Source organism: Saccoglossus kowalevskii, chromosome 10 (genome assembly GCF_978046115.1).
Source record: "Saccoglossus kowalevskii chromosome 10, keSacKowa6.1, whole genome shotgun sequence".
Lineage (NCBI taxonomy): Eukaryota > Metazoa > Hemichordata > Enteropneusta > Harrimaniidae > Saccoglossus > Saccoglossus kowalevskii.
In genome coordinates this window covers 21,494,217-21,521,123 of record NC_140650.1, presented here as the reverse complement: position 1 = coordinate 21,521,123, position 26,907 = coordinate 21,494,217, and the positions used below count along the sequence as shown (strand labels likewise).

The 26,907-nt window shown below is 33.6% G+C and overlaps 1 protein-coding gene across 2 annotated transcripts; it reads right to left on the bottom strand.

Moving 5' to 3' along the window:
* Window positions 1-1,235: 1,235 nt before the first annotated feature.
* Window positions 1,236-26,420, bottom strand: LOC102805084 (allantoicase-like). 2 transcript variants are annotated; one of them, XM_085504366.1, is made up of 12 exons: window positions 26,235-26,420; window positions 25,207-25,269; window positions 23,901-24,114; window positions 23,087-23,172; window positions 22,609-22,732; window positions 21,894-21,964; window positions 19,441-19,575; window positions 18,966-19,070; window positions 18,764-18,821; window positions 7,316-7,425; window positions 2,823-2,956; window positions 1,236-1,652 (listed from the first exon to the last, which is right to left on the bottom strand). In XM_085504366.1, exons 1-12 carry the CDS (start codon window positions 26,310-26,312, stop codon window positions 1,643-1,645), a joined length of 1,188 nt encoding a protein of 395 aa, XP_085360492.1. In that variant the 5' UTR covers window positions 26,313-26,420; the 3' UTR covers window positions 1,236-1,642. The 2 variants fall into 2 exon arrangements, with proteins under 2 accessions (XP_085360492.1, XP_085360491.1); XM_085504365.1 differs by having other exon boundaries at window positions 1,236-2,956.
* Window positions 26,421-26,907: the final 487 nt, after the last annotated feature.

The window sequence follows — 26,907 nt, the reverse complement described above, 5'->3', positions numbered from 1 at the left end:
CAGTTGGACTGGAAATGTAATGTTTAATCTTCTATAAGGCAGACGAGTGAATATACTGGAAGATATCATCACATAATAAATGTCACCATGAACTCGCATTGCTTTCAACATTCATATGTTCTGTTCTATTCCATTGTAATTGCCATTCATTATGAAAATATACTCTAAGAATACACATTACATCGGAAATAAAAATGTAAACCTAAATAACCAGACGTTTTGGACGAAGTTTCTTTCTCAAGGATATTCATACGTATCATTAAAAAAAGAATACTTTGTCTGCAGCGACTGGTTATATTGAATGATCACATAACCACCAAGGACTATGATTACCTACTACTATTTTCTAATGATTATGAATCTGAATGATGACGGGCGCCCTATGTGGAGCAGGTTGTGCTTATACTCTTATCGAAAAACCTGAAAAAAACCTTCCGGTTGTATACCCCAGGCTCCATGTATCAATCTTTCGCTGATATGACTAGATTTTATAATGCATTTGATTGTAGTTTCATGTTGTTCATGGGCTTACGAGTTATTTCGTTTGATAATCTACAGTTGAAAATACTTGAAGAACATGTGTTGATCTTCACGGGGTTTAGGAAAGTATTTTGAACTGATGAGTTGATCAATGATTTAATACAAGTAATATTCATGCCCTCACCTTACGCGGCATTTCTAGAAGCTTGCGAGTTGAGTTGGAATATTGGCATTGAAATATTAACACACATGACAGACAGGATTCATACTTGCAATCACAGCTTGTGCTTTGACTGCCCGAAAAGTAAGCACAAAACAACCCATGATATGAACACTAACTAGTTCGAAATGCGCAAGCCGAATCTCGGCCAACATATGTCGTATATTTCACAACATATATAACCCATGTTCCATTCATGGTTCAGTATAAATCAACTCAGTTAAACATTTCCTGGGGGAAAATTTATTCCCACTTGTAGTGACAGCCATTACAGGCAAAGAAACAAATAAATTACAATACAGGATTCGAACTAACGATAACAATAATTGCCTCCCTACTACTATACAGGTAGTCGTGTTCTATATCACCACACTGACTACCCTAATATACAGCTTCGAAAAGACATGTAATGAAGATGTTCCCACAATGACTCAACGTTTCTATGCACTTTTCCCATTTAGTGTTTTTTTTTTCTCTCAAAATCATGCAAGATTTGTTTATGGTTGGATGGAGTAAAAATAGAAAGTCGGTGAGATTAGTAAATATGGTTAATTTATTGGTATACAACATTGTAATTCATCTGTAGAAAGCATGTACAAGTCATAAAATACTGCTTCTCAATCCCACCATGAATTCACAAAGCTTTCAATATTCATCGTTCGTATCTCATTGCAAAGAAACCATACTAGGAATGAAATTTATATGGAAGATACCACATGTTGGGCAGAATGCGTTTACTCTATTCGAAACACCTGATATCACCTTTTGGTTGTATACCCTTAGGCCCATGTATCATTTTGTTTCACTGATTTGACTATGTTTTGTAATGCATTGTAGTTATATTGTGTTCACGTACTATTTGATTTTTGTCCAATGATCAACAGTTGGGTTGTTATATTTATAATATACCATTGATGATTAGCATCTACTCTATCCATTGCATTACTGCACACTTTGTAATGAGAAAGAAAACACAATCAATTAGACACATGTCAAAGGAACGAATTTGAGCAATCTGATCAAAATAAGATCTTGGTTGGTTTAATATTTTTTTTAATATTGTTTTTATATAATTACTAAAATATTATTCATTTTAATTATTTTTGACATTACAATTACTTTGCTGCAATTGTTTGGTTTGTAAAAATGTATTCTAAAATATTCAAATAAATAATTATAATTGAAATTAATAATGAAAATTAATAATAATAACTAAGTATATTAAAATTAAAATAAAAAAATTATGCCAATCAAGATCTTATTTTAATCAGATTGAAATTAGAGAGGCATTAATAAACTTTCACAGAGAGGATCGAAAAACATTATTACGATTTTTTACTATAAATCCAATCAGCACACAAACAAATGTAAGTAATCAGACTAATGGTTTAGAAGAAGAAATAATGTATACAAGAAGAGAAAAAGTAAAGCCTTCAACATTTGACTCTCAATTGCAATTACATAATAAGCATGACAATATGCTTTTATGGTAAAACAATATAGCTTACATAAAATGACAATAGGTTTTAAATTCTTGACAATTGGCTATCCGACAGTGTATAACAATGAAAATATGCATTCATTATATGACAATATGCTTCATTTGCATGACAATAATGATTATGTGGTAGGACAATGTGCTTACATAATGTGACAATAGTCTTCAAATGCTTGACAATAGGCTTCTTAATAGGTGTATAACAATGTTAACACAACATGAAAATATGCATTCATGACAAGATGCTTCATTTGCATGACAATGATTATGTGGTAGGACAATGTGCTTACATGATGTGACAATAGTCTTCAAATGCTTGACAATAGGCTTCTTAATGGGTGTATAACAATGTTAACACAGCATGAAAATATGCATTCATGACAAGATGCTTCATTTGCATGACAATAATTCTTACATTGTAGAACAATATGTTTACATGATGTAGCAAGTCTTCAAGTGCTCAACTTCTAACAATAATATTAACCAGCATGACAATATACTATAATTGCATGACAATAAACTTATGCATTGTGTTGTATTGAATTGGGAATACAAAGACAAATATACTACACTAATATTTATATCATACATATTCATAACTTTGATTTATAATTTGATGCTAACCTATTTGAAATGTTGCCATATAGTCTCATTCGACTGATACCTCCATCAGGTTGCATAGTGAGACGTACATGAGTCACAATATCATCACACTTCACAACATCTTCTTTGTAGCGATGACACTTATGAGCAGACAGCTGTCAAGAACAAAACAAAGGATATTAGTTATTATAGACTTGTAGCTCATGGGAAATTTTGTCCATCTGGATCATAACTATCAACAACAAAATAATAGATAAATACAAAACAAGCAGCCTGTCAGCTGATATAGTTTTGATGTACAGTTGACAATAGCATTTTTACCAAAAATATTCACTAAAATTCAAAAATAAACTTATCGTCACAGAATGAATAAATCTGTCAACCCAAGATGTCTACATATAAAATGTCAAAGCAATTGGGATTGTCATTTTCAAGAAAAAATTAGATTTTTTTTAATCAATAATATTCACTAAAAGTGAAGAATATAATGTATTGTCACAAAATGAAAAAGTCTGACTACGGTCCATTTGAGGTACATACGAGAAGAAAGATTATATATTGTACACAGTTTTTTATATGATAGAAATAATCATTTACTTTATTCAATTTAATTACTTCATCTCTCTTATTTATATTTAAGATATTAAAGTTACATTACCCTGGCTCTAATTTTGTAATAACTCTTCAACTACAGTAACCTTTCACAAGGAGCTTCATATAGAAAAATGCTTAGTTTCACCAAATTGTTTATTCAAATTAATTTCTTGTTTAAATCTGTAAGCAGTACTAGTAATATGTCTGGCTAGATTTGTTTAAAGTTATTGTAAATCTTGGAGAAAATGACTGCAATGTGCAATAATTTGGAAAACAGGCTTCATGTTAAAACCTTTTCACCACCAGTTTCCACTTTTCATTACAAATTAGTCCTGTTTATATTCTGCACTTCCCTCAGATCTTTGGGACAAAAAAGGCCAAATTGTAACAACTGAAATATTGACTCAAATTTTGTCTGTTTGCTACAAAATTAGGGTTATATAAAAATCAAAGAAAGCTTAGAAAGAACTCCTGTGTGCTGAAGGTATTGGAGGCATGAAGTTAGCACACATGCTTCTATTCAAGCAAATACAGAATTTAACAATATAGCTGCAAGCAATGATCTGAAGGGTTCCAAGTAGCTATGATTTAACAATTATAAATATTTAATGAAATAATGACCATATATGATGACTTATATTTTTGTCATATATCTTGTCAGAAACAGTACTTATATCACATTGATTTCAACCCCAAACTAATCAGGTTTGCGCATTATCCTAGGGCATCTGTGTACCATGTTTCATCTAAGTCTGTTGAATGGTACGTGAGAAACACATGAAAATGTGTAAAATGTGCTAATCAATATGCAAATTAGGCTATTAATATGCATAGATTTTTAACCCAAAACTAATCAGGTCTGTAAATAGTCATGGAGCATCTATGTAACAAGTTGAAATGTTAAGATTATTACTTGAAACATCAGCAGAAAAGCTGAAAATTGACTAATTATACAAATTAAGTAATTAATATGCATGAATATTAATCCAATACTTATCAGGTCTGTGCATTGTCCTATGACATCTATGTAGCAAGTTTCATTGTAATGTGATGATTAGTACTTGAGCTATCTGTGAAAAAAGCTTTGCAAATAAGGTATTTATTATGTACAAATTTTTAACCAAAACTAATCAGGTCTGTGAAAAGTCATAGAGCATCTATGTACCAAGTTTCATTGAAATGATTAGTACTTGAAATATCAGCGGAAAAACCAAAACATTTACTAATTATGCAAATTATGTAATTAATATGCATGGATATTAATCCATAACTTATCAGATCTCTGCATTGTCTTATGACATCTATGTACCAAGTTTCATTGTAATGTGATGATTAGTACTTGAGATATCAGTAGAAAAGTAATTGACAAATCATTATACAAATTAGGTAATTAATTAGGTCTGTGCATTCTCCCAGAGCATCTATGTACAAAGTTTCATCAAAATCCAATGAGTGGTACAATCATGGAACAGCTGAAAATCAGCTAATTATCATGCAAATTAGGTAATTAATAAGCATGGATTTTAACCAAAACCTAATCAAATCTCCACATTAGCCCAGAGCATCTATACATCAAGTTTCATCAAAAACAAGTCATTGAAAATGACACAGTCCCCGTTAAAATTTTTGAAAGTTCTCTTTGTGCTCGTCATATTAAAGCGGAGGCGTTGTCGCAAGCGTGTCCTTGAAACTTGAGTTCCAAGTGGCGTATACAACAGATTGTTTATTTACATCGAAACACGTGTTCCGTGTAGTAGTAATATGGCAAAAAATAAAAACAGCCGTTATTCGGCCATCTTTGATCTGATTATGAAACACACTGTTATGTACGATGTATGTGCCAAATACAAATGAAAATGGTACATAAATTGTGGAAATATAGTAGTAAGGCCAAAAAGTCAGATGGCTGTCAATCGGCCAGCCTTGACCAGATTTTGAAACAAATTGTCATGGACATGCATCCTAACATATATAAAGAACATGTATGTGCCAAATGTGAATGAAAACTGACAGAGCATGTTCAAGATACCGCATAGAAAAAACAAAAACAAGATGCCTGCCAGTCGACCATCTTTGATCCAATTGCGAAATAAATCGTCATGGACATGTATCCTAACATGTATAATCTATGTACCAAGTTTGAATGACAACTGACAAAGTATGTCCAAAATACAACATTTTCAAAAAACAAGATGGCTGCCAGTCGGCCATTTTGAATCGAATCGCTAAACCACTGCATGTGCATATGTCCCACATAAGGTACTAGGCACATGCAAAGAATGAACGGAATCTGTCCACATGATTCTGAAATACGACTCTGGACAGACTGATGGACGGACGAACACATGAACGGACAGACTCAGGAACTCATGGACGGTCGGAGACATGTATCCTAACATGTATGATCTATGTACTAAATTTGAATGAAAACTGACAAAGCATGTCCAAAATACAACATTTTCAAAAAACAAGATGGCTGCCAGTCGGCCATCTTTGATCCAATTGTGAAATAAATCGTCATGGACATGTATCCTAACATGTATAATCTATGTACCAAGTTTGAATGACAACTGACTAAGCATGTCCAAAATACAACATTTTCAAAAAACAAGATGGCTGCCAGTCGGCCATTTTGAATCGAATCGCTAAACCACTGCATGTGCATATGTCCCACATAAAGTACTAGGCACATGCAAAGAATGAACGAAATCGGTCCAAGGGATTCTGAGATATGACTCCAGACGGTCGCACGGACGCACGGACGCACAGACGCACGGACGGACGGACGGACGGAGACCGAATTATAAGTCCCCGTTTTCGGACTTCGTCCGAACGGGGACTAATCAACATATGGTTCTTGAGATATCAGTGGAAAAGACACTTACACATACAGGCCAACTGCAAAGACTCCCATTGTGGGAGTCAAAAAGTGCAGAGAAATTTAGGCCATAAATCTGGTGGTGAAAAGGTTAGGTTACATTGTAATATACTATACTGACCATGTCTAGACATTCTTTGCCATCTTTCCCACATATTAACAGATTATAGAGTCTGTTCCATTAATTGGCGTCAAATAATGTCACGACCTTAAATTGTGCTGATGCATTAAGATGCTCAATATACGATGACAAGACAATTAAGGCAAAAAGCGGAAAGTAGTTAATACAAAAGAATTGATTCAAAAAATAAAGCACTTCGCGTCAAGAAACTGGCAATTAGGCTGTTTTTCAAGGCAACTCATTGTATCCTTGACATGTCTGAACACAGAGAAGGTGTAGGAGAGTGTATGCATGATCCAAGCTTGTATGCATACCACTCTTACATGCAATGTCATAATTATATGATGACACTTTGAAAATATTGAAAGTACAAAAATGTATACCCTACAGAGTCTTACTGGATGAGGAGTTGATTCAATGTAATATGCAGCTTAGCTGCAGGTGAACACGCTATAGAGTCCTAGACTCGCCTTTGAATCATCAATCTACACCGTACTTAGCGTATTACACACTGGGCAGGTTGATAACCAATATTGTTATCATTTTTCAATTTATGGTGTTTTTTTTGTATGTTTAATCAAAAATGTTATGTGATTTGTTGATATTATTTTATGCGATAGCGGATTTATCATCTTAATATTATGGGGCCAACAATACGTCATAAGGTACATGTAGTTTTATATACATTGTAGTTTAACAATGTTTAGCAAGGACGTTATGTCAATGACCAAATATGAACAATGGTATTAATAAAATAATTATTGGCAAATTCTCTATAAGTGCTGTATTGTCTGGGTAGATTGGATATTAGGACGACTGTGGGTTGCACACTATTGGGCATAGATTCAACTGTATGACACTGCGGGAAGTCGTTGACTATTCAAAAGAGTGGGAATAGAGTATTATCTAAGTTAAAATTACCTTAGATGGAGGCAATACCATTTTCCACTGGAATTGACTGAAGTCACCAACAGCCTTACCAACACGAACAGCTTTCGCTTTTTCTTCATCTTGTTCACTCATCACACACCCTGTTCAAAATGATTGATAACAATTTAGATATATCATTCAATTGATCGATCGATCAATCAATCAATTTAACTTCAAATAAATATCAATTTAATCCTGCTAGCGCCATTGTCAACTTTTGTACTGTCTGTTCCTCTCTAAAATGAAATGTTGATAAAAATTGACAACCTTTTGATCAAAAACTAAAAGCAATATCTGATACAGTCTATATGGCTCAAAATGATAATGACATTTTTTGAAAATTTTAAAAAATGTGAAAATTTTGAACGAGAAAATCATGCTGGCATACATCTACTCAGATTGTAAATAAAGCAACAGTGCTTAGAATAGCGTTAACACATACAGTACCACTCTGAAAACTTTCTGAAGCAATGCATTTTATGATAAAAAATCAGAAAATAATCTTATTTTAGCTTAAAAAACATTCATATTTCAACTGATTGATTAATAGTATAAAGCATCGTTTTATTCAACACTATTAAATTGGGTTGTCAAATGGAAAATGTATCATGAGAATACAGATACCAAGACACCATATGCTGCAATAATTTCAATTAATGTCTACTTTTTCTTATGTAATTATTTGTTGGTCATTAGTATCTCTTATGAAATATTTTTTTTTATATAAACTGAAATTTGTTTATGAGAATCCATTGTAAAGGAGTACCTCATAAATAATAGACAATGATCGTTAACATTTTCTAATAATTTATGACAACTATAAGTATCTTTTTTTTTACTATGAAAATTCACACCATATGTCACTATACAAAATAAAGCAATATTACAAGACCCATTAACCATGGCAAAAAAAATGTTGCTTGAAATTCACAATTCGTGAATGCGAGATACTTTTTTTATTTTCAGCTTTTCTATTACATGTATCTAATATTCTTGAACAGCGTGGGAAAAAAAACATGGTACTAATTATTCTCATAGAAATCCAACAATCAATTTTAGCATAGGCCATTTTGACAGACTTGGTATGTGTTATAATTTCGTGAACAAATAATGTTTTTTCTTATGCATTGTACATGTTACATAGGGCCAATATAAAACAGTACATAGCACACTTTTGTATACGTGTTGACTCAATAAGTAAAAAAAAAAAAAAAAAACATTGTTATAATGCAGAGACCTGCAGGGTATTGTAACTCTGCATTTCATTACTTTCCGTTTCCAGTTTGTTTGACGACAAGAAATGGAGACAATCTACTCAAGCTCGAGATGAGACGAATGCAATAAAATTCCCCTGTTTAGTTTCCTCTGATTAATTTATTGTTTAATTTGTGATAATAATAAAATTGTCAATGGTTTAATGAAATAGATTGAACATGTGTACAAATTCCCTCTATACACTATACAAATGAAATGCCACTTGCTGAGTAGCCCGAAAGAGAAATTATAAAATTGATGGACTGATTGGGTTGGCATTACACAGCACGATTTTCACATCTAGATCTGACAGTATGCGAACATTTATCACATGACCAAGTGGTGCCAATCATTTGCAGTTGTGAAGATCAGCTTGAAATAGTATTTAAATAGTATAGAAAAATAAAACCAATATATTTTTTAAAATGCCATCATTTTTTCTGCCAATCTTCTATAATTTCAATGTTAATTTCTGACCAAATGAACATAATATCACATATGCTACAGATTTTGATCAAAATTACTATGCAAGTAAAATTTGTAAAATGTGACAAAATGCAACTTTGACATTCAAATAGTAACAGAAATTTACGTTGAAAAGATATATCACAAAGAAAAACATGATATATGATGCAGATTCTTAACAAGTTTCTGACCGCAACTAGAAATGCCTGACAACAGATAAAATCACAGACAACTTGTGTAATTACCATAAATTAACATAAATTAGCATAGCATAGTTCTGAAAAAAACATTACATTTGTCTGTGTTTTGTCATTTCTTAACAAGTTTCTGACCGCAACTAGAAATGCCTGACAACAGATAAAATCACAGACAACTTGTGTAATTACCATAAATTAACATGAATTAGCATAGCATAGTTCTGAAAATAACATCGCATTTGTCTGTGTTTTGGTCATTTCCTTTTTTAGAAAAATGGAAAATTGGAAAAACGGCAGACATGAAAAGGAGAAATAAATTTGAGCAAGGAATTTTTCGGCTACCTGATTAGTTTGTAAAATGAAAATATTGAAGGTCACCTGAACTCACTATTCAATAATGAGGTTATTTGTGAGAGTAGGGCAAAATATGAACCCAGATAATATCTCAACCTCCATTATCTACATAACACATTTAGGCGTTCATTGTGCGCACCTTCAAACCTGTATATAGCATCCACCCAGGGACATTAAAATGGTCATAGACATGTGGTCTTCATATGGAGGTTGAATTATTTTTCTCTGGATTGCCAACATATACAACTGATATATTATTTGTTTTCAAAACATTTCAGCTAAAGAACTAAATTGTTTTATAAATGGAATTCTAATTAATTATTCTTTGATCTTTAAACAAAGATGAATCTGCAAATAAATATCGCTGAAAGGGTGGTCACATGATGACAGATGGTCTGTATACATAAGCTGTTCATGTTTTAAGTTTTAAAAGTGGAGACTAGATAGGAAAGGTGAACTTGATTATACTATTTATTTTTTGTATTTTTGGCCATGCAATTGAAAGAATAAAAAAATATGTATATTTAGTTGATTTATATGCGCTGTCTCTGAACGAAGTATAAACCCTCAATTGTTAAAAAACTATGCTGATTAATGTGCGTGAAGAATGTTGTGTACGAGGTTATTACGAGGATATTGCACAATATGAACGAAGACAGTACAGTGAGAATATCGACTAACGCGCAGCGGAGTTCGATGTGACGGTGTACTGTCTGAGTGCATATTTTGAGGTATCATCGGAATAACCTTATTATTATACATCTTTTCCTTCCAAGGATACATCATGAGAATGCCGAAATCCAAAACGTTTAGAACAGATTTAACAAACATCTTTGTGTGGGTCCGGTCAAATCCCGGGGGCAGTCATGTTTGTTTTTTTATTATCCGAGGACACTTACGCGTGTAATCGTTCCATATTTGGAATTCGCATTTCCTAATATGGTAGGATAAAAATACCCCCAAAATACGTCAAAATTACCGCACGCTGTAACTTATGGTGGCATTACGGTGACAGATGTACAATAATACCAATTATTTAAAGCTTTTAATTTTAATTATTATTTACACTAAATGTTCACTTACATAACTGGCAGCTTGTCTCACATTCTTAATGTGCAAAAAGTTGCCACAAAATCTACCGGTAATCTAACAGTGTTGGGAAGATAGGTATTCTAATGATGCTGATTTGAGAGCAAGAACAACAACCAACCAGTTTTTATTATTTTATGCCACTCTCCTAAACATACCAGTAGTATCGCATACAGCTGTTAGGGTTCATACCAACAACCACCCGCAATTCGAGGCAATATCATAACCGCTACAGCGGCACCACGCTAAAGCCTATTAACAATGAGAATACAACAGAGCATGTTTGTTCATTTAATACGCATCACTCGAGGTGCTGACAAATGTCACATCAAAATAAGCTCCAATTACATATCCATTTTATTATTTTAAAATTAACGAAGCATCCACATACTCATTTTAAAGTAATATACAATTACTAGTTTACAGCCACTATATATACACAGATTGAGTGGTGTTGAAGGTTTTATTTTAAATCTTATTTAATATCAGATTTATTATAAATGATGATTAAATTTCACAAAATTCAATCTAACTACTTGTCCAAATAATGCCAGTGAAATTTTGCGAAACTTACAATGAATTATTCTTGGACAAAATTAATAGGCAGTTTGTAGTTGCTACAAACAGAGGAATTGACTTTACACTGAAATTGTATATTGTTCACTTTGTCAAATCTCATCACTTGTGGATAACAATGAAAAAAAAAATCAGAAAAAATTGAATTCATTCAAGAAAACCATTTCCTGTCCGGAAGGAAGCTATAGTGAACAATTTTAAAAATTGTCTGTTGTCTATCAGTTAATTGAGAGAACTGTTATGTAGGTCTGAACGGCAATCTATGGTAGTGTAGCTTTACACTGTGTCCTAGCAACACAAACCGCAATGATGTCAGCCATTTTGTCACCATAGTGTCACTGAAGGTCCCCATGGTTACAAGTAACAGGTGTGAGTTATTTTGAGGCAAAATGTCAGGAGACGCTAAATCTTATAAATTTATAGCTGTATCACTGTTTATCAACTTTCCAAACTGAAAGACAAGTATTTGATGATAAAAATACAGAGTCTGAATAATATATGATGAATGATTCTCATCAATAAAAGGATTTATATTTAAAAGTGTGAAGGTCAACGGTCAAAGAAGGCATGGCTTGAATTGGGTATGAAAAGAAGTCTTTTTCCATATTTGAATTACTACTCTCATTATTTTTATCATAGAGTAGTTTATATACTGTAAAAATACTTTATTTTAGCCGGAATCAATTTTCAATGAAATGATTTTTTGTATGGAATTTATTTTCACTGATTTCTGACAAGTTGAATGTGAAATATAGGAAAAAAGGTATATTCACGGGATTTTATTTTCACTGAATTATTCCTTCAGCAAAAATAGCGAAAATTAATTCCAAGTGAAAATAAAGTATTTTACAGTATAAATAATAATAAATAAGACTAACGCAACGGACATTCTCTATTTTTTTATAGAATTACTTTTTTTTCCCCAAATTAATTGTACATCCTTATTCATTTTGAAGTACAATAATTCAACCATATTTTAAAACTACTAAATACATTCATCAAGTGACAGTAATTATTTATTTAAATACAGAAGCAAAGAATTATTGTGCAAAGATATTCTGCAAAAGCACAGGATTCTTCTCAAGATCCTAGATCCATCAGCCTAAAATCTCCAATAACTTATCTGGGATCACCTGTGTACCAGTTTCACTGACATTTGTACAGTGGCTATCAATAGCTAAAAATTTGCTAATTATTAAGCAAAATTAATTAAGGTAATTAATATACATGGATTTCAACCCCAAACTATGAGGTCTAAGGAATATCCCTGACACTTATCTACAACTTTTTATTGGAATGTACTCCCAGTATTTTGTATGTTTTAAGTTTAAAATTATCATGCAAATATAAAGATAATTAATATGCACAGATTCACACCAAAAACCAGAATCGCATTATCCCACAACATCAGTACCAAGTTTTATTGAAATGTGATTGGTTGATTGAAATGTGATTGAGAAATCAGTAGAATAGACACAGATACATGCACACAATGTACACACAGACAGAGTAACCACAAAGACTCCCAATGTGGTTCCCACACACAGGAATAAAAAAAATTACACTTTCACAAATTTATTAGTTTCTGCAAAAAACACTAGCAAATACTAAAAATTTATAATTTACAAGAGAATATGCAAGTATTAAAAAAACATCATTTATTTGGTAAAAATTAATGCAGTCAAGAAAACACTTATACATATTAAGCAGAACTCATTTTCAGAAATTGACAACAATTACATATAATTATATATAATTTAAATTTTCAAATTTAAATGTTTCCGTTTTTCACTGAAAACGGTTTGCGCAATTACACCTAAATCTGTTTCTCTATCTATAGAGAGTCACATTTAATTCCTATAATCTGAAAAGTAAACCATTTTTCCTTGTAAAAATAACCATTTGAAAAAATAAATAGCTGACTGCACCACAGGAAATTTGCATGTCTAATTCACCGCCAAAAGCTTTCGTGCAGGAATTTAAGTCAATTAAGAATGATAAATACATTCTAGCACATTTTTTCGTCAACTCTTCACATAAAAAGTTGCAGGAATTTCAAAATTATTAACAGAAGGCTCTCGTCAGTGAAAACAACTACTGTAGAATACTTTATTTTTGCTTGGAATTTATTTTCGCTATTTTCGCTGAAGAGATGATTCCGTGAAAATAAAATCCAGCGAATATACTTTTTTCCCTATATTTCACATTAAACTCATGAAAAATCAATGAAAATAAATTCCAAGCAAAATGCCCAAAAAGCCTTTTCAGCGAAAATTAATTCCAGCGAAAATAAAGTATTCTACAGTAATGTTAGCAATCATGGATAATATAAGCGTGAGAAACTTGTGTATGTTTGCCTTTAATTTCACTAGATTACATGTGTGCCCACAGCTGTCATTAGGATAACAAGTCCTTGTACTTATATATATATATATATATATATATATGTATAAAAAAGTGCGATTGTGATTTTTTTAATGATTAAGCATGTTTATTAACTGAGGCCATCTGTATTCAGCTATTCATTTCACTAGCTAATGAGCATAACAGATCGCAGGTAACCGATCAGATAATAATACGTGTAGTTGAATATAATATTGCATGGACTTCCAATTTGTATAGAGGCCTACAACAAGGCTGTTTAATAGATGAATTATGATATGAATATGAAATTCAATACACGATGTTATTGAGTTATGTCTTCACAAAATAAAAAAAAAATATCAATGTTCATTACACTAAATCAATATTTTTGTAATATTCAGAATTTTTTTTAACTTAGAAACTCAGAACATATATTGAATAATTTGGCTTTTGTTCGTCATCAAAACTGAAATTTTGTTTTCAATTATACAATCTTCAATAGAATGTTGTTTTTCAAAAAATGCTTTTGTTCAAGAAACTGTTTCGATATTTTCCTAGCACTTTGTAAAAGAAATATTCATGATGCGATCAGTGTTTTATGGGCATTTACCAATGGCGAAATAAACCAAAAAAATCAATTACAATTCATCTCATTCTACTACAGTTAATGTGATAGCTTTTAATGCAGCATCCTTTTTTGTGTATGCTACATATCCATTTCCTTCAAGCAATAATTTTGTAGATTCACCCTGATTAATTAGCATTCTGTTTATAAAACAATTCCAATTTAAAACAATTTAATGAGTGCAATGCATCAGTTTGGCTGAATAATAATTTAAATGACATACTTAGACCAAATATTTGAAACTCTCATCAAAGCAGAATACGAAGGGAACAAAAGTGTTACGGTACCTAATGCTTATAATATACTTCACTTGTACCGCAATACCGCTTTTTTTTTCGCAACAAGTCAGAATTTGATGTTAGTTTTGTACCATAGAAATTGATATTGCATACTGCTGAAAGATTTGTCACATAAAACAGGAGGTCTTTATACACAGGCTGCTCATAGCGTATGCCCTGGGACTGCCTAAAAGTGGTCACTATAGGCAGGTGGTCTTTATACACAGGCTGCTCATAGCGTATGCCCTGGGACTGCCTAAAAGTGGTCACTATAGGCAGGTGGTCTTTATACAAGGCTGCTCATAGAGTATGCCTTGGGACTGCCTAAAAGTGGTCGCTATAGGCAGGTGGTCTTTATACACAGGCTGCTCATAGAGTATGCCTTGGGACTGCCTAAAAGTGGTCACTATAGGCAGGTGGTCATTATACACAGGCTGCTCATAGAGTATGCCCTGGGACTGCCTAAAAGTGGTCACTATAGGCAGGAGGTTTTTATACACAGGCTGTTCATAGAGTATGCCTTGGGACTGCCTAAAAGTGGTCACTATAGGCAGGTGGTCATTATACACAGGCTGCTCATAGAGTATGCCCTGGGACTGCCTAAAAGTGGTCACTATAGGCAGGTGGTCATTATACACAGGCTGCTCATAGAGTATGCCCTGGGACTGCCTAAATGTGGTCACTATAGGCAGGTGGTCATTATACACAGGCTGCTCATAGAGTATGCCCTGGGACTGCCTAAATGTGGTCACTATAGGCAGGTGGTCATTATATAGAGGCTGCTCATAGAGTATGCCCTGGGACTGCCTAAATGTGGTCACTATAGGCAGGTGGTCATTATACACAGGCTGCTCATAGAGTATGCTCTGGGACTGCCTAAATGTGGTCACTATAGGCAGGTGGTCATTATACACAGGCTGCTCATAGAGTATGCCCTGGGACTGCCTAAAAGTGGTCACTATAGGCAGGTGGTCATTATACACAGGCTGCTCATAGCGTATGCCCTGGGACTGCCTAAAAGTGGTCACTATAGGCAGGTGGTCTTTATACACAGGCTGCTCATAGCGTATGCCCTGGGACTGCCTAAAAGTGGTCACTATAGGCAGGTGGTCTTTATACAAGGCTGCTCATAGAGTATGCCTTGGGACTGCCTAAAAGTGGTCGCTATAGGCAGGTGGTCTTTATACACAGGCTGCTCATAGAGTATGCCTTGGGACTGCCTAAAAGTGGTCACTATAGGCAGGTGGTCATTATACACAGGCTGCTCATAGAGTATGCCCTGGGACTGCCTAAAAGTGGTCACTATAGGCAGGAGGTTTTTATACACAGGCTGTTCATAGAGTATGCCTTGGGACTGCCTAAAAGTGGTCACTATAAGCAGGTGGTCATTATACACAGGCTGCTCATAGAGTATGCCCTGGGACTGCCTAAAAGTGGTCACTATAGGCAGGTGGTCATTATACACAGGCTGCTCATAGAGTATGCCCTGGGACTGCCTAAATGTGGTCACTATAGGCAGGTGGTCATTATACACAGGCTGCTCATAGAGTATGCCCTGGGACTGCCTAAATGTGGTCACTATAGGCAGGTGGTCATTATATAGAGGCTGCTCATAGAGTATGCCCTGGGACTGCCTAAATGTGGTCACTATAGGCAGGTGGTCATTATACGCAGGCTGCTCATAGAGTATGCTCTGGGACTGCCTAAATGTGGTCACTATAGGCAGGTGGTCATTATACACAGGCTGCTCATAGAGTATGCCCTGGGACTGCCTAAAAGTGGTCACTATAGGCAGGTGGTCATTATACACAGGCTGCTCATAGAGTATGCCCTGGGACTGCCTAAAAGTGGTCACTATAGGCAGGTGGTCTTTATACACAGGCTGCTCATAGCGTATGCCCTGGGACTGCCTAAAAGTGGTCACTATAGGCAGGTGGTCATTATATAGAGTTTGTCACTAATACAGGTTTGACTGTTTGGTTCAAATGACAGTAAAATTTTCACTGGGTTTAAATTTCGCAGATTTACCATTTTAGGCATATTCAGTGGGTTTTAAATTCACAGTATTCTATGCTAAATTTTACATATTCACTTAGTTTTAATTTAGCCATTTTCCAGTCAGCGAAATAAGCAAAATCAAAACCCAGTAAATAATTTTACAGTAGGATTGAAGTGAAAATTACAAAAAAATGCTTGTGCAAACAATGTTTGCAGGAAACAAATATTTTAAAACAGTGTACCCGGTGACTGAAAGCAGTGGTAGATACAAGTATTTAATTCAATTCAATTTTTTTTAATTTATGCTCAACAGAAAACTGTAATTTTAGCTAAATGCACATAACTAGATTTTTTTAAGACTTTTTTTAAAATTGGAAAAAAACTATACAAGATTATATAGTGTAAGCCAAATCAAATTAATTTTGCTGTTAAAAGGTTTAAAGAGGTAGATATCAACCCCAGGGAATTGTACCAAAGACAATTTTGTTTTAAGTTTAAATCTGTCTTAAGCTCAACAAAAGTTGCCCATCCACTAACCAGTAAGTGAATGTTGAGGGATTCAGAATGCCAATAAAAGCAGGTGTCTAACATGTACACAGTTTAAACCTACTTAGAAACAAAATGTCAAGTGTCCGAATCCGTCGCCACACTTAAAAGAGCTAAAGCTAGCCACTCTTGTGTACAAACCTGAATCAAAATCCCACAACTGTAATCTTGTATTGATTTACAGAGAGAAATAGCGAGTGAGAGAGAGAGAGAGAGAGAGACAGACAGGAAGAGAAAGAGAGGAATTCTATTTCACATAGTCAAAGAATATTCAATCTGCAATTAAATAAGATTCGATGGCAATAATTTGTGCCTGCATGCATTAGAATAATCATATTATATCCGGGACTATACCTTATTATTAACTTTATTTTTTAAATTAATTGAGGCTTTCAAACGCAACAATGCCAGACTTACACCCAATGCACTCTCATTTCATGCTTTCAATACAGCAGCTAATATTGTATTATAATTTCCATTATCAACCAATCAAAGACAGTCAACATTGTCTGGTGCAATACTTTTGTATGCTTCATTGAATTTTAATTTTAACCTGCGTCAGTAACAAGGTAAGACTAAAAGATCTGTGCACTCCTGCATGCACATGACAAGGTAGTTCACAAATACTGAGATTTCTTAATAAGTGTGAATTAACACAAAGAACAAACACTACGTTCCCAAAATATTTTTTTAATTATTTGAAATACATGGAAATCCATAAGCGGGTAAATCAGAATCGTATTCGATTTCACGATTTACTGAAACTGACAATGTATTGATTTGTTTTATAGTGAAACGTGAATAAAGAAAGTATTGCTTGTATCCACAGAATTGATTAGACGTTGCGGTTTGCTCAAATCATTGAATTAGGCTGGTTATATCAATAAAGAACCGTGAGATTCAGGAATGTAAAAGGTACTAGATTGCAAATGGTGGCATTCGATAGTGCAACATAAATAAATCACGAACATAGTCCACAACTCATTGATCGCAAAATAAAACACTTTCCAGTTATATTAATTATTAAATTTTAACTAATAATTAATTTGTTAGTATTGCTATATTGCAATAAGTTAATTTTATTTCTTAAAGGCCCAGTTATACTATAAATACGGTTCTAAACAATAGAGATTATTTCCTTGGTTGTCACTGTAATAAACAACTCCAGCCAAGCTTCGGTAAAAGCATGTTTTCTTGAACTTACAGGTCGATTATGTCATGCCAAAGTGGATGTATGTGACTATGAATATCACAGCAGTGACTGTGTGTAGTATTTATGACAATAGTGTACGAGCTGAGATTTTGGTGGATAAAAGTAAAAAAACTCGAACCGGGGAAAGGGACGCGCTACTAATCTTGAATAATTAACTACTGTCAATCAAATTCACGTGATGTTGGACCGCTGAAACAGGATGCGTCATAGGCTATGCAAGTGATTAACAACACTCATTAGTATAGCCACACCTCAAATTCACACTTGCCCATGGCAAGTGAATTGGGCCTTTAAGCTTCACAAGAGCATGCTGGTAACCAGCGTATGCTAGGTGATATGACCAGTGCATGCTGGGTAATATGACCAGTGCATGCTGGGTAATATGACCAGTGCATGCTGGGTAAAACATAACAACCATGCATAATAAATAAATACTTCCCAATGGGGACCAAATTCTTACAGTACAGTAATTTCACATACCCTCAATGTAGCAAGAATCTGGATAATTCCCTTTAAAATGATTGGTGTCAATCTCTATCTGAAAAATGAAATAATTACAGGAGATAATATAAGTTTGATCCAAAAGTGTATAAGAAAGAATAATACAAAAAATGGAAGTATTAACAGACATTCATTATTTAAAACAGAATTCTGTATTTGAACTATAGAGGGCGGTACTCACATTTTTTATAATTCCCGGATGTCCAAGTCTGAATACACACCATTCCTTACCAGGTACAATCAGTACACCTTTGTCATCAGCTTCCAATATGGATGGTCTATCAAGCTGTACAGATATTGAAAAAAATACTGCACTGAGTGCTATGTTACATGTGTATTAGCGTTATGGTTTATACTTATGCAAATTGAAATAATTTTTAATAGTTTATCTGAAAAAATAGATGTTGCATAATGTCACATCACTTTTTGACATAAATGGTACAGTTACAGAATGTAGTATAAAGTATAAAAAATGTATTTTTAAACATACATTGACGAAAATATGACCCATGACCCATAAAGGTCACACATCCTGGTTATTCAACATCCTGTAACAACCTGGTACCTGTAATCTTGTGTTGACGTTTTTATTTTTTTTCATTATAAATATATCAGCAACGACAATGGCAGATTTGATGACAAAATGTTGATTTTACCCTTCTAGCAGTCTCCCATCCATCAGCCATACTGCTGGACCTGCCTTCTCTTATTAAGTTTCTGGCATGACCGAAATGGACGTCACTGTAACCAAGGCTAACACCACCGTTCACCATAGCAACCAAATCAATCAACTGGAAAACGAAAATTTAATAATGAAAAAGAAGTTGTAGATACTATTAAGTTAGCGTACTGATATATCAAGTACAAGATTAATTGAATTGGAAGTGGTATTTGTTTGTTTGACGTCGAAACTGAATACAATCTTATTAAGTATGAATAATGTATGAATGTACTGTAGAATACTTTATATTCGCTTGGAATTAATTTTCGCTATTTTCGCTGAATACAACAAAATCCAGTGAATAGTATAAAATCCAGTCAATACACCTTTTTTTCTATATTTTATATTCAACTTTTCAAAAATCAGTGAAATTAAATCCCATACAAAACACCTAAAAAGTCTTTTCAGTGAAAAATTAATTCCAGCTAAAATAAAGTATTCTACAGTACCCTGCCAAGTAATCAATTTAATACGCTGTGTATATAGTACGCAGCAGAACCCTGAATTTTAGTTTGTAAATGCATTTATAAATATTTGTAAATACCAGCCCTCAGCTTTCATTCAACTATCAAAATGTGATTGGCTCAAGATCTCAACACTGTCTACTCCCATATATGAATTTTTTAATAAGTTTTATTCTGTAAAATACTTTACACAAGAATTAATTTTCACCAAAACGACATTTCGACCATTTTGTATGAAGTTTATTTTCACTGATTTTCGATGAGTTGAATGTAAAATGTGGAAAAAAAATGAATTCCAAGTAAAAATAAAGTACTTTACAGAAATACTTGTTATCAAACTTTCTTTGCATGTATTTTTTTATGCTGAACTTTTATCCAGAAATTCTGCAGCAAGTTTTGACAAATACTTTTCTCTTTTTTATTGTTTCATATTTAATAATTTGCTAATATTTTGTTAGGCTTCTGTTTTTTATTTTTTCTGATAAGATTATTTAGTGTGATCCAACTAAGTTTTCCAACAATTTTCATAGGTAGACTCAAGGATTTTTCAAAGGATTGACATGGATGTCATAGGTTTAAAGATGTAAAGAGAGGAATTGCATAGAAACAAAACAGGGCCATTTGCGAATGGTTTTGAGTTTTCGAAATTGTTGTCCAGTGATGACTTCAGAAGGTTGTATATCATGAACGAGACCTTGAATTTCAGAGTGAATTATATTTATGGGTGTCACATAAACATGTGAATCATTCAAATGCCGAGTGAATCTATGAACTTTTATTGGAAAAACCATGGAGACCAGTTAATGGCCATGGAACACAAGATCTTGAACAATGCAAGACTCAATCAGAGATAACAAATTGAGAATCATTTGAGTTGAGTACACACTGTCACAATCTTACAAATAGATGTGTTAGCGAGAAAACTGTTTACATGCTACTCAAGCAAAGTGAATTTTGTCTCCATGGTAACACTATTAGTCATGAATATATATTAGTCCATGTACAACTGTGAAAATAATTAAGACATTGATTAATGTAACTGTTGGTAATTCTCATTGAACTTTTAGCTGAGTTGACATTTAATTGTAATACATTTGACATTAAACCGACCACCAAAAGTATTGCAGATGTATGTGAACGGCGCCCTCAGCATAATTAGTCATAAATTGAGCTACACACTCAACAACTGTTGTTTTCATGATTGTACATATATAGTGCCCTCTTGTGTTGACTATACCAAGCTTTTGTTTATGTTTCAATTACGTTTTAATATTCAATGATTGAATTGCTATTGGCTATTGTGTGTATGATATCACGAATACTGACAACAAATTCCTCCTATAAATGTTTCACTGTAGATGCGTCATTGAAGTTTTTAACCCTGAAGCGATTCTGGCAATACTTAGGATTGACCTTTCACATAAAAGTGCCTTACAGTCCCTCTTCCAATATGCTACCTCTGCCACTGCCCATTTGATGACAGTAAACTCACTCGCTATGATGTCACAACACTAATGGATTTGATTGGTCAATTTGAATAGCCATTTTGAAATATTATATTCACCAAACATTTATAATATCCACACCTTTTAGACACATGCTGTATGCAAACAATGAGTATACCAGTTTTGATTATTGTAGTAGCTATGCTACTGAACATGCACCTGCACATGCGTTCTGCTTGACAACGTTTTTCACAGGTTTAATAGATTTGTTTGTATGTATTTATGTATGGCTACCAAGTTGACAATGAAAATATTTTACCCTGCTTCGTTAACTTCTGATTGTACGAACATTTTGTAAATTTACAAGGCAACATTGACACCTGCAAGTACATATTCTTGATTACGAAAAGTACAGCAAAACCCCACCCCCAACATTTTGAGGTACAAGGTTTATTTTTTAATAAATGAATAGTACTTACAGTGTTCTTTGAGACTTTAGACCAATCAGGTACAGCTTGCCCAAAGACGTGTAAACGAGCAATTCCTCCATCTGAAAACAAGCAAATAATGATGTATTTATTAGAGATTTTAATTCATAAATAAGAAATAATGTTGGAAAGATGGATGAAGTTACATTTACCCATAATGATCTTAAAAACACAGACACTAGGTTTATCTTCTACATAATTACTTGCATACATATTGACACGATGCAGGTTTCTCTAAGATCTAATAATTACCTGCATTCATAGTGACAATAGGTTTCTGTCATATATATTAATTACCTACATACATATTGACACTAGGTTTCTCCCATACTTAATTACCGGGTACCTGCATATAAAAATATACACTAAGTTTCTTGCATATCTAATAATTACCTACATACATATTAGTGGGGTTCACGTTAGAGATGTCAGCATGTGCCGAGACTCAGGACAAAGTCGGCACATGTCAAAATGTATGTGTGAACGGTTGGGGCTGAGTCGGCACATGCTTGGCATGTGCCAAGATTTGCTTCCTGAACGCTCGGCACAAACCAAAATTACACCCTCAGTGCATACTGATTCATACTGGTATGAAATGATAAAGGAGGGAGTGCAGCTATATATTGTATATATTGCACATACCAAGATCCCATAACATGAACGTGGCAATTGATACTACATGTAGGTTTGTCCCATACTTAATTACCTGGGTAAATATTGACTCTTATATGTGTCCACCTTGTATTACGACTATTACAAGCAAAAAAGTTGTGACAGGTGTCTACATATCCAGGTTTTAGTTCCACTTCATTTAGAACCTCTTGCCACTCCTTACGACAAATAATAATAATGAATAATAATATGATAACAATATTTTGATAATAAAAATCATGAACTACAATTTTGTAGACAAAGAACTGATGTTATGAACTAAACAGAGAATAATATTTGTTACATTAATAATATTTAAAGATTTGAGAATATATAGTAAAACTAAAGAAGTTTTGTACAAAATTGCTATTTAGCTTCAGTAGCTTTCCATCAGAACATGCATTCTGTTTTCAGTGTTTTTGTTCTGGAACATTACCAGCATTCAATTAAAGGGTGCCCCCTACAGTTATAAATTAAACATACTATTGTTTATATATTACATTCATCAGCATCAAATGAGTTAGTTACTTTACCTCGGTTTTTAATGCTTTCATTGCTTCAAGTTGGTCATTTGTGGCAGCAGTTCCCATCGCAGCAGATCTCGCAGGAAATTTAACAGCTGTAGGTTAGAAACAGAGAGAGAAAGAGTATGCCATGCAGGCTGTTAGCCAGTCACCTGTCTACCTGTCAATTTACTCAGACATGGTACAAGTACATTAGATGGGTACAACAGTTTATTTGACAAACCTGTCAATTTGTGACTGAAAATTACCTATATATATATATATATAATTCTGTGGCTACAGATTGGTGAATGCTATCTTTCATTTTCATATTATTTTTAGACAGGGACATTTTATAATCTCTGACTAAAACCCTGGCGCTATGATATGCCAAATCCCAACATAATATGTGTCAAGACATCAACATTTTCTGAACAATTGTCTTACTGATGTCTCTGAGCTAGAATATGTAAAATTACTCAGGCATAATTTATTTAAATAATAATATGGATTTAAAAAAATAAATTTTCCTTTCTGAACAAACTGAACAGTTTGAAGTAAAAATCCTAGAACAGACATCAATTCGTATTTCATGTATCTAAAAACACAGTTCAATCGGCAATTTGGTAAAAGGGCGCCAGGCAAGAGTATAAGGGCGCTGCGTCCCTGTTCCCCGGTTTAGAAAAACCCCTGTGGTCTACAAACTTAAAAATTGATGTACAAAAATCTATCCAGGTAGATAGCGGAAAAAAAATTAAAAATACACAAATTATCTTTTGACATGGAACAAACTTGTTATTACTTGTTTACGAAACATGTTAAAAAAATAACAATAGCTACATACATTCATCAAGACTGGCTGCTTGCACAGATACCCTAGGTGCATAGTTTCCAGTGAAGAATGAAGTATCAAAATCAAAACCCTTTATTAGACCAGGAATTCCTAATTTTATAATACACCAATCATGTCCTGGTATACGTTTACGCCTCGTTTCCCATCCGTCCATCCATTTACCAAATGGTGTGAACAATTCAGCTTTAAATACAGCCGGTTCAGTCTGCAATAAATTTCAATATATTTATAACTATCGTGGACTAGCAGTCAGGGATGCGATTGTTTTAAGATCAAACCCTACTACCGGTAGGCTACCGCGTGCGAGTGTGCCACAAACGTGATGGAAAAGCCAAACTGTGCATGTTGAAAGTGTCAATTGTTGTAGATTTATATTTAGTCCCCAGCATTACTTTGTTGGGGTATTACCTTAATACAAAAGAGTAATTAAAACCAAGTTATTATGGTATTCAATTTCCCTTGAAAAGCAAAATCTTTTTTCTTTTCAAGTGTTTGAAATGTTTGCTAAAATTATAATAATATAATTATAAAAATAATGTCCACCAAAGTAACTGCACAATAAATATAAATCCAACAAGATAATAGTTTTTTACAGAACTACAATCAACAAGCAGTTCACTTAGGTTTGGATTACTTTCTGCAAATATTAGAGCTAAGAGATTGGCAGATATGTTAGACTGAAAAAAGCAACCCCTAAAGGTTATAGGGTCACATGTGTGAACTTTACACACCACAAATAAGGTCATGTTAGTATTAAAATGTGGACATTGCACTGATCTGAGCATTTTGTTAATTTTTGCGCCGTGTTATTTGTCATTAGCGATTAATATTGAAACATTTGAAGTGCAGCTAGTGCATTCAAATTTCAGATAAAGCAGCAAAGCGTTTTACTTTTTGATGTATGTCACATGGCACCTGCTTTGAACATGGAGTGATGTAATGAGCAAAGCTTTGCAGTCATGTAAATTAGCAAGCATAATCCCAGCATTGGTGAAAAGTCAAAGTATGAACACACACATGTGTATTTATTAATTCATGCTACAAAATAATGGATAATCAATTAAGCAAGTTTGATAATTGATTTGAGTTTGGAATTAGGTTAAACTTTGCTGCTATAACTTATATTCAAATATTTATGTAAATGAGAATAGTTTTTACTTTATTATTTGTCAACTGGGGTTCATTATTTAAGGCTTGTTTCAGTGAAATGTCGTTTTTACAAAATCTTTTAAAATATCTGGCAAAACTAGTTCCAGTACTTAAGTGGGTCATCACAATACTATTAGATTAAAATTACCTTCAACAAGTTTTCGGACTCAGCAAACCAGTCATCTGTAGAAAATAAGACTTTGCCGCCAGACTGAAAATAAAAAACACAATAAATTAGACTCCACTCAATATACAGGAATACCTTATTTGCTCCAATATTAGAAGTGCATCTCCAATAGAGTCATACATAAACCAAAAACTATACTGTATCGTTTAAATACGACTTGCATTGTATTTTGACCGAACACATAGGTCTGTCTTTTACATAAGAATATATGCTACTAATAGAGAGCAATTATGGTAATTGATGTAAACTGTATATTTTTTTTTTATTTTAGTTTCAGACTTTTATTTGATCTTGTTTTGCAGATTTGTCTAGTGAGTATGTTGTTATGAGTGATTATTCTTTTGGTTTTGTACAATTTGAACTGGAACTTTCTAGGATGGGTGACCGCTAGTGCGGCAAAATATATCTGAATCAGGATACATGTATATCACGATTGGGATATATAATTTGTTCGGTTAGTCCTTATTGGCAATAGTAACTTGTTTGTGATGCATCATTATATTTTCAATTTTTATTTTTGTTGGTTTCTCGCTGATTTTCAAATTTCAAAATTGATGACATTTTTCACCCCCCTGACCTTTTCAAAGTATACTGTTTCGTATACGATTTGAAGGAATTTAGTTGTGTGTCTTTTTTCCGACACTCCCCCCCCGCGATTCAAATGGTCTATCCCTGACCTGACCATAACCCCTGGAAATGACAACGAGGTGATCGGCTGATTCAAAGCTCAGACTAGTAATACTAGTATTATTAGTCTGAGTTCAAACTAATTTAATATGTTTGTTGATATAGTATACGTTCAAAACTACAACAAAACACAACCGACAACATAACTTATGTGGTCGTCAGCGATGGAGCTAAAACTACTAAACACTGCCAAAAAATCGCTACTTTACTGCTGTGTACCCATGTTACGTTATATTACGTTACATTACCGTTTATATTGATTCAAATATTCATATATTATATAATTTTAATAATAAACCCACCTTTTCACAAACAAGGTCATTCAGCTCGGCGAAGTCTGGCCGAACAGATTGGGAAGTTACGTTTGGTCTCTGTGCCATAGTGTTAGCGACTGATAATCGTTACATTTATAGATAGAGTGACCCACCCTAGACCAGCAGCATTCGCTAACCCATAACTCATGCCACATTTGGTCCGTCTGCGATGATCGGTTCACAACCGGCTCACGTGACGTCACTGTATGCAGTAAACAATGGGCGGGGCTTATGAGGTTAACTCATGAATATTCATATCTTCATATGATCATGCATTGATGATTACGATGGATAATAAATCCTCATTGGCCAAGTCAATGCAAGAAATTACTGGTAAAAAAGAAGTGGGTAATTTTTGGAGTATATAAATAATATTAAGGATGGTGAAATAAGAAAACAAATATGCAAACTAAGAATAAGTGACCATCCGTTAATGATTGAGAAAGGCAGGCACTTAAGGTAAAAAGTTAAAGTTGAACACAGAATCTGTACAAGATGCAACCCAGATTCAATTGAGGATGAATTCCATTATGTTGTGAAATGCCCACAACATATTACAATTGGGAGCAAATTGTTTGACTCAATTAGAAATAAAACTGTTAATTTCCATTTGTTGGATAAGGAGTCAAAATTTTAGTACATTACGGGCAACACGTCCTCA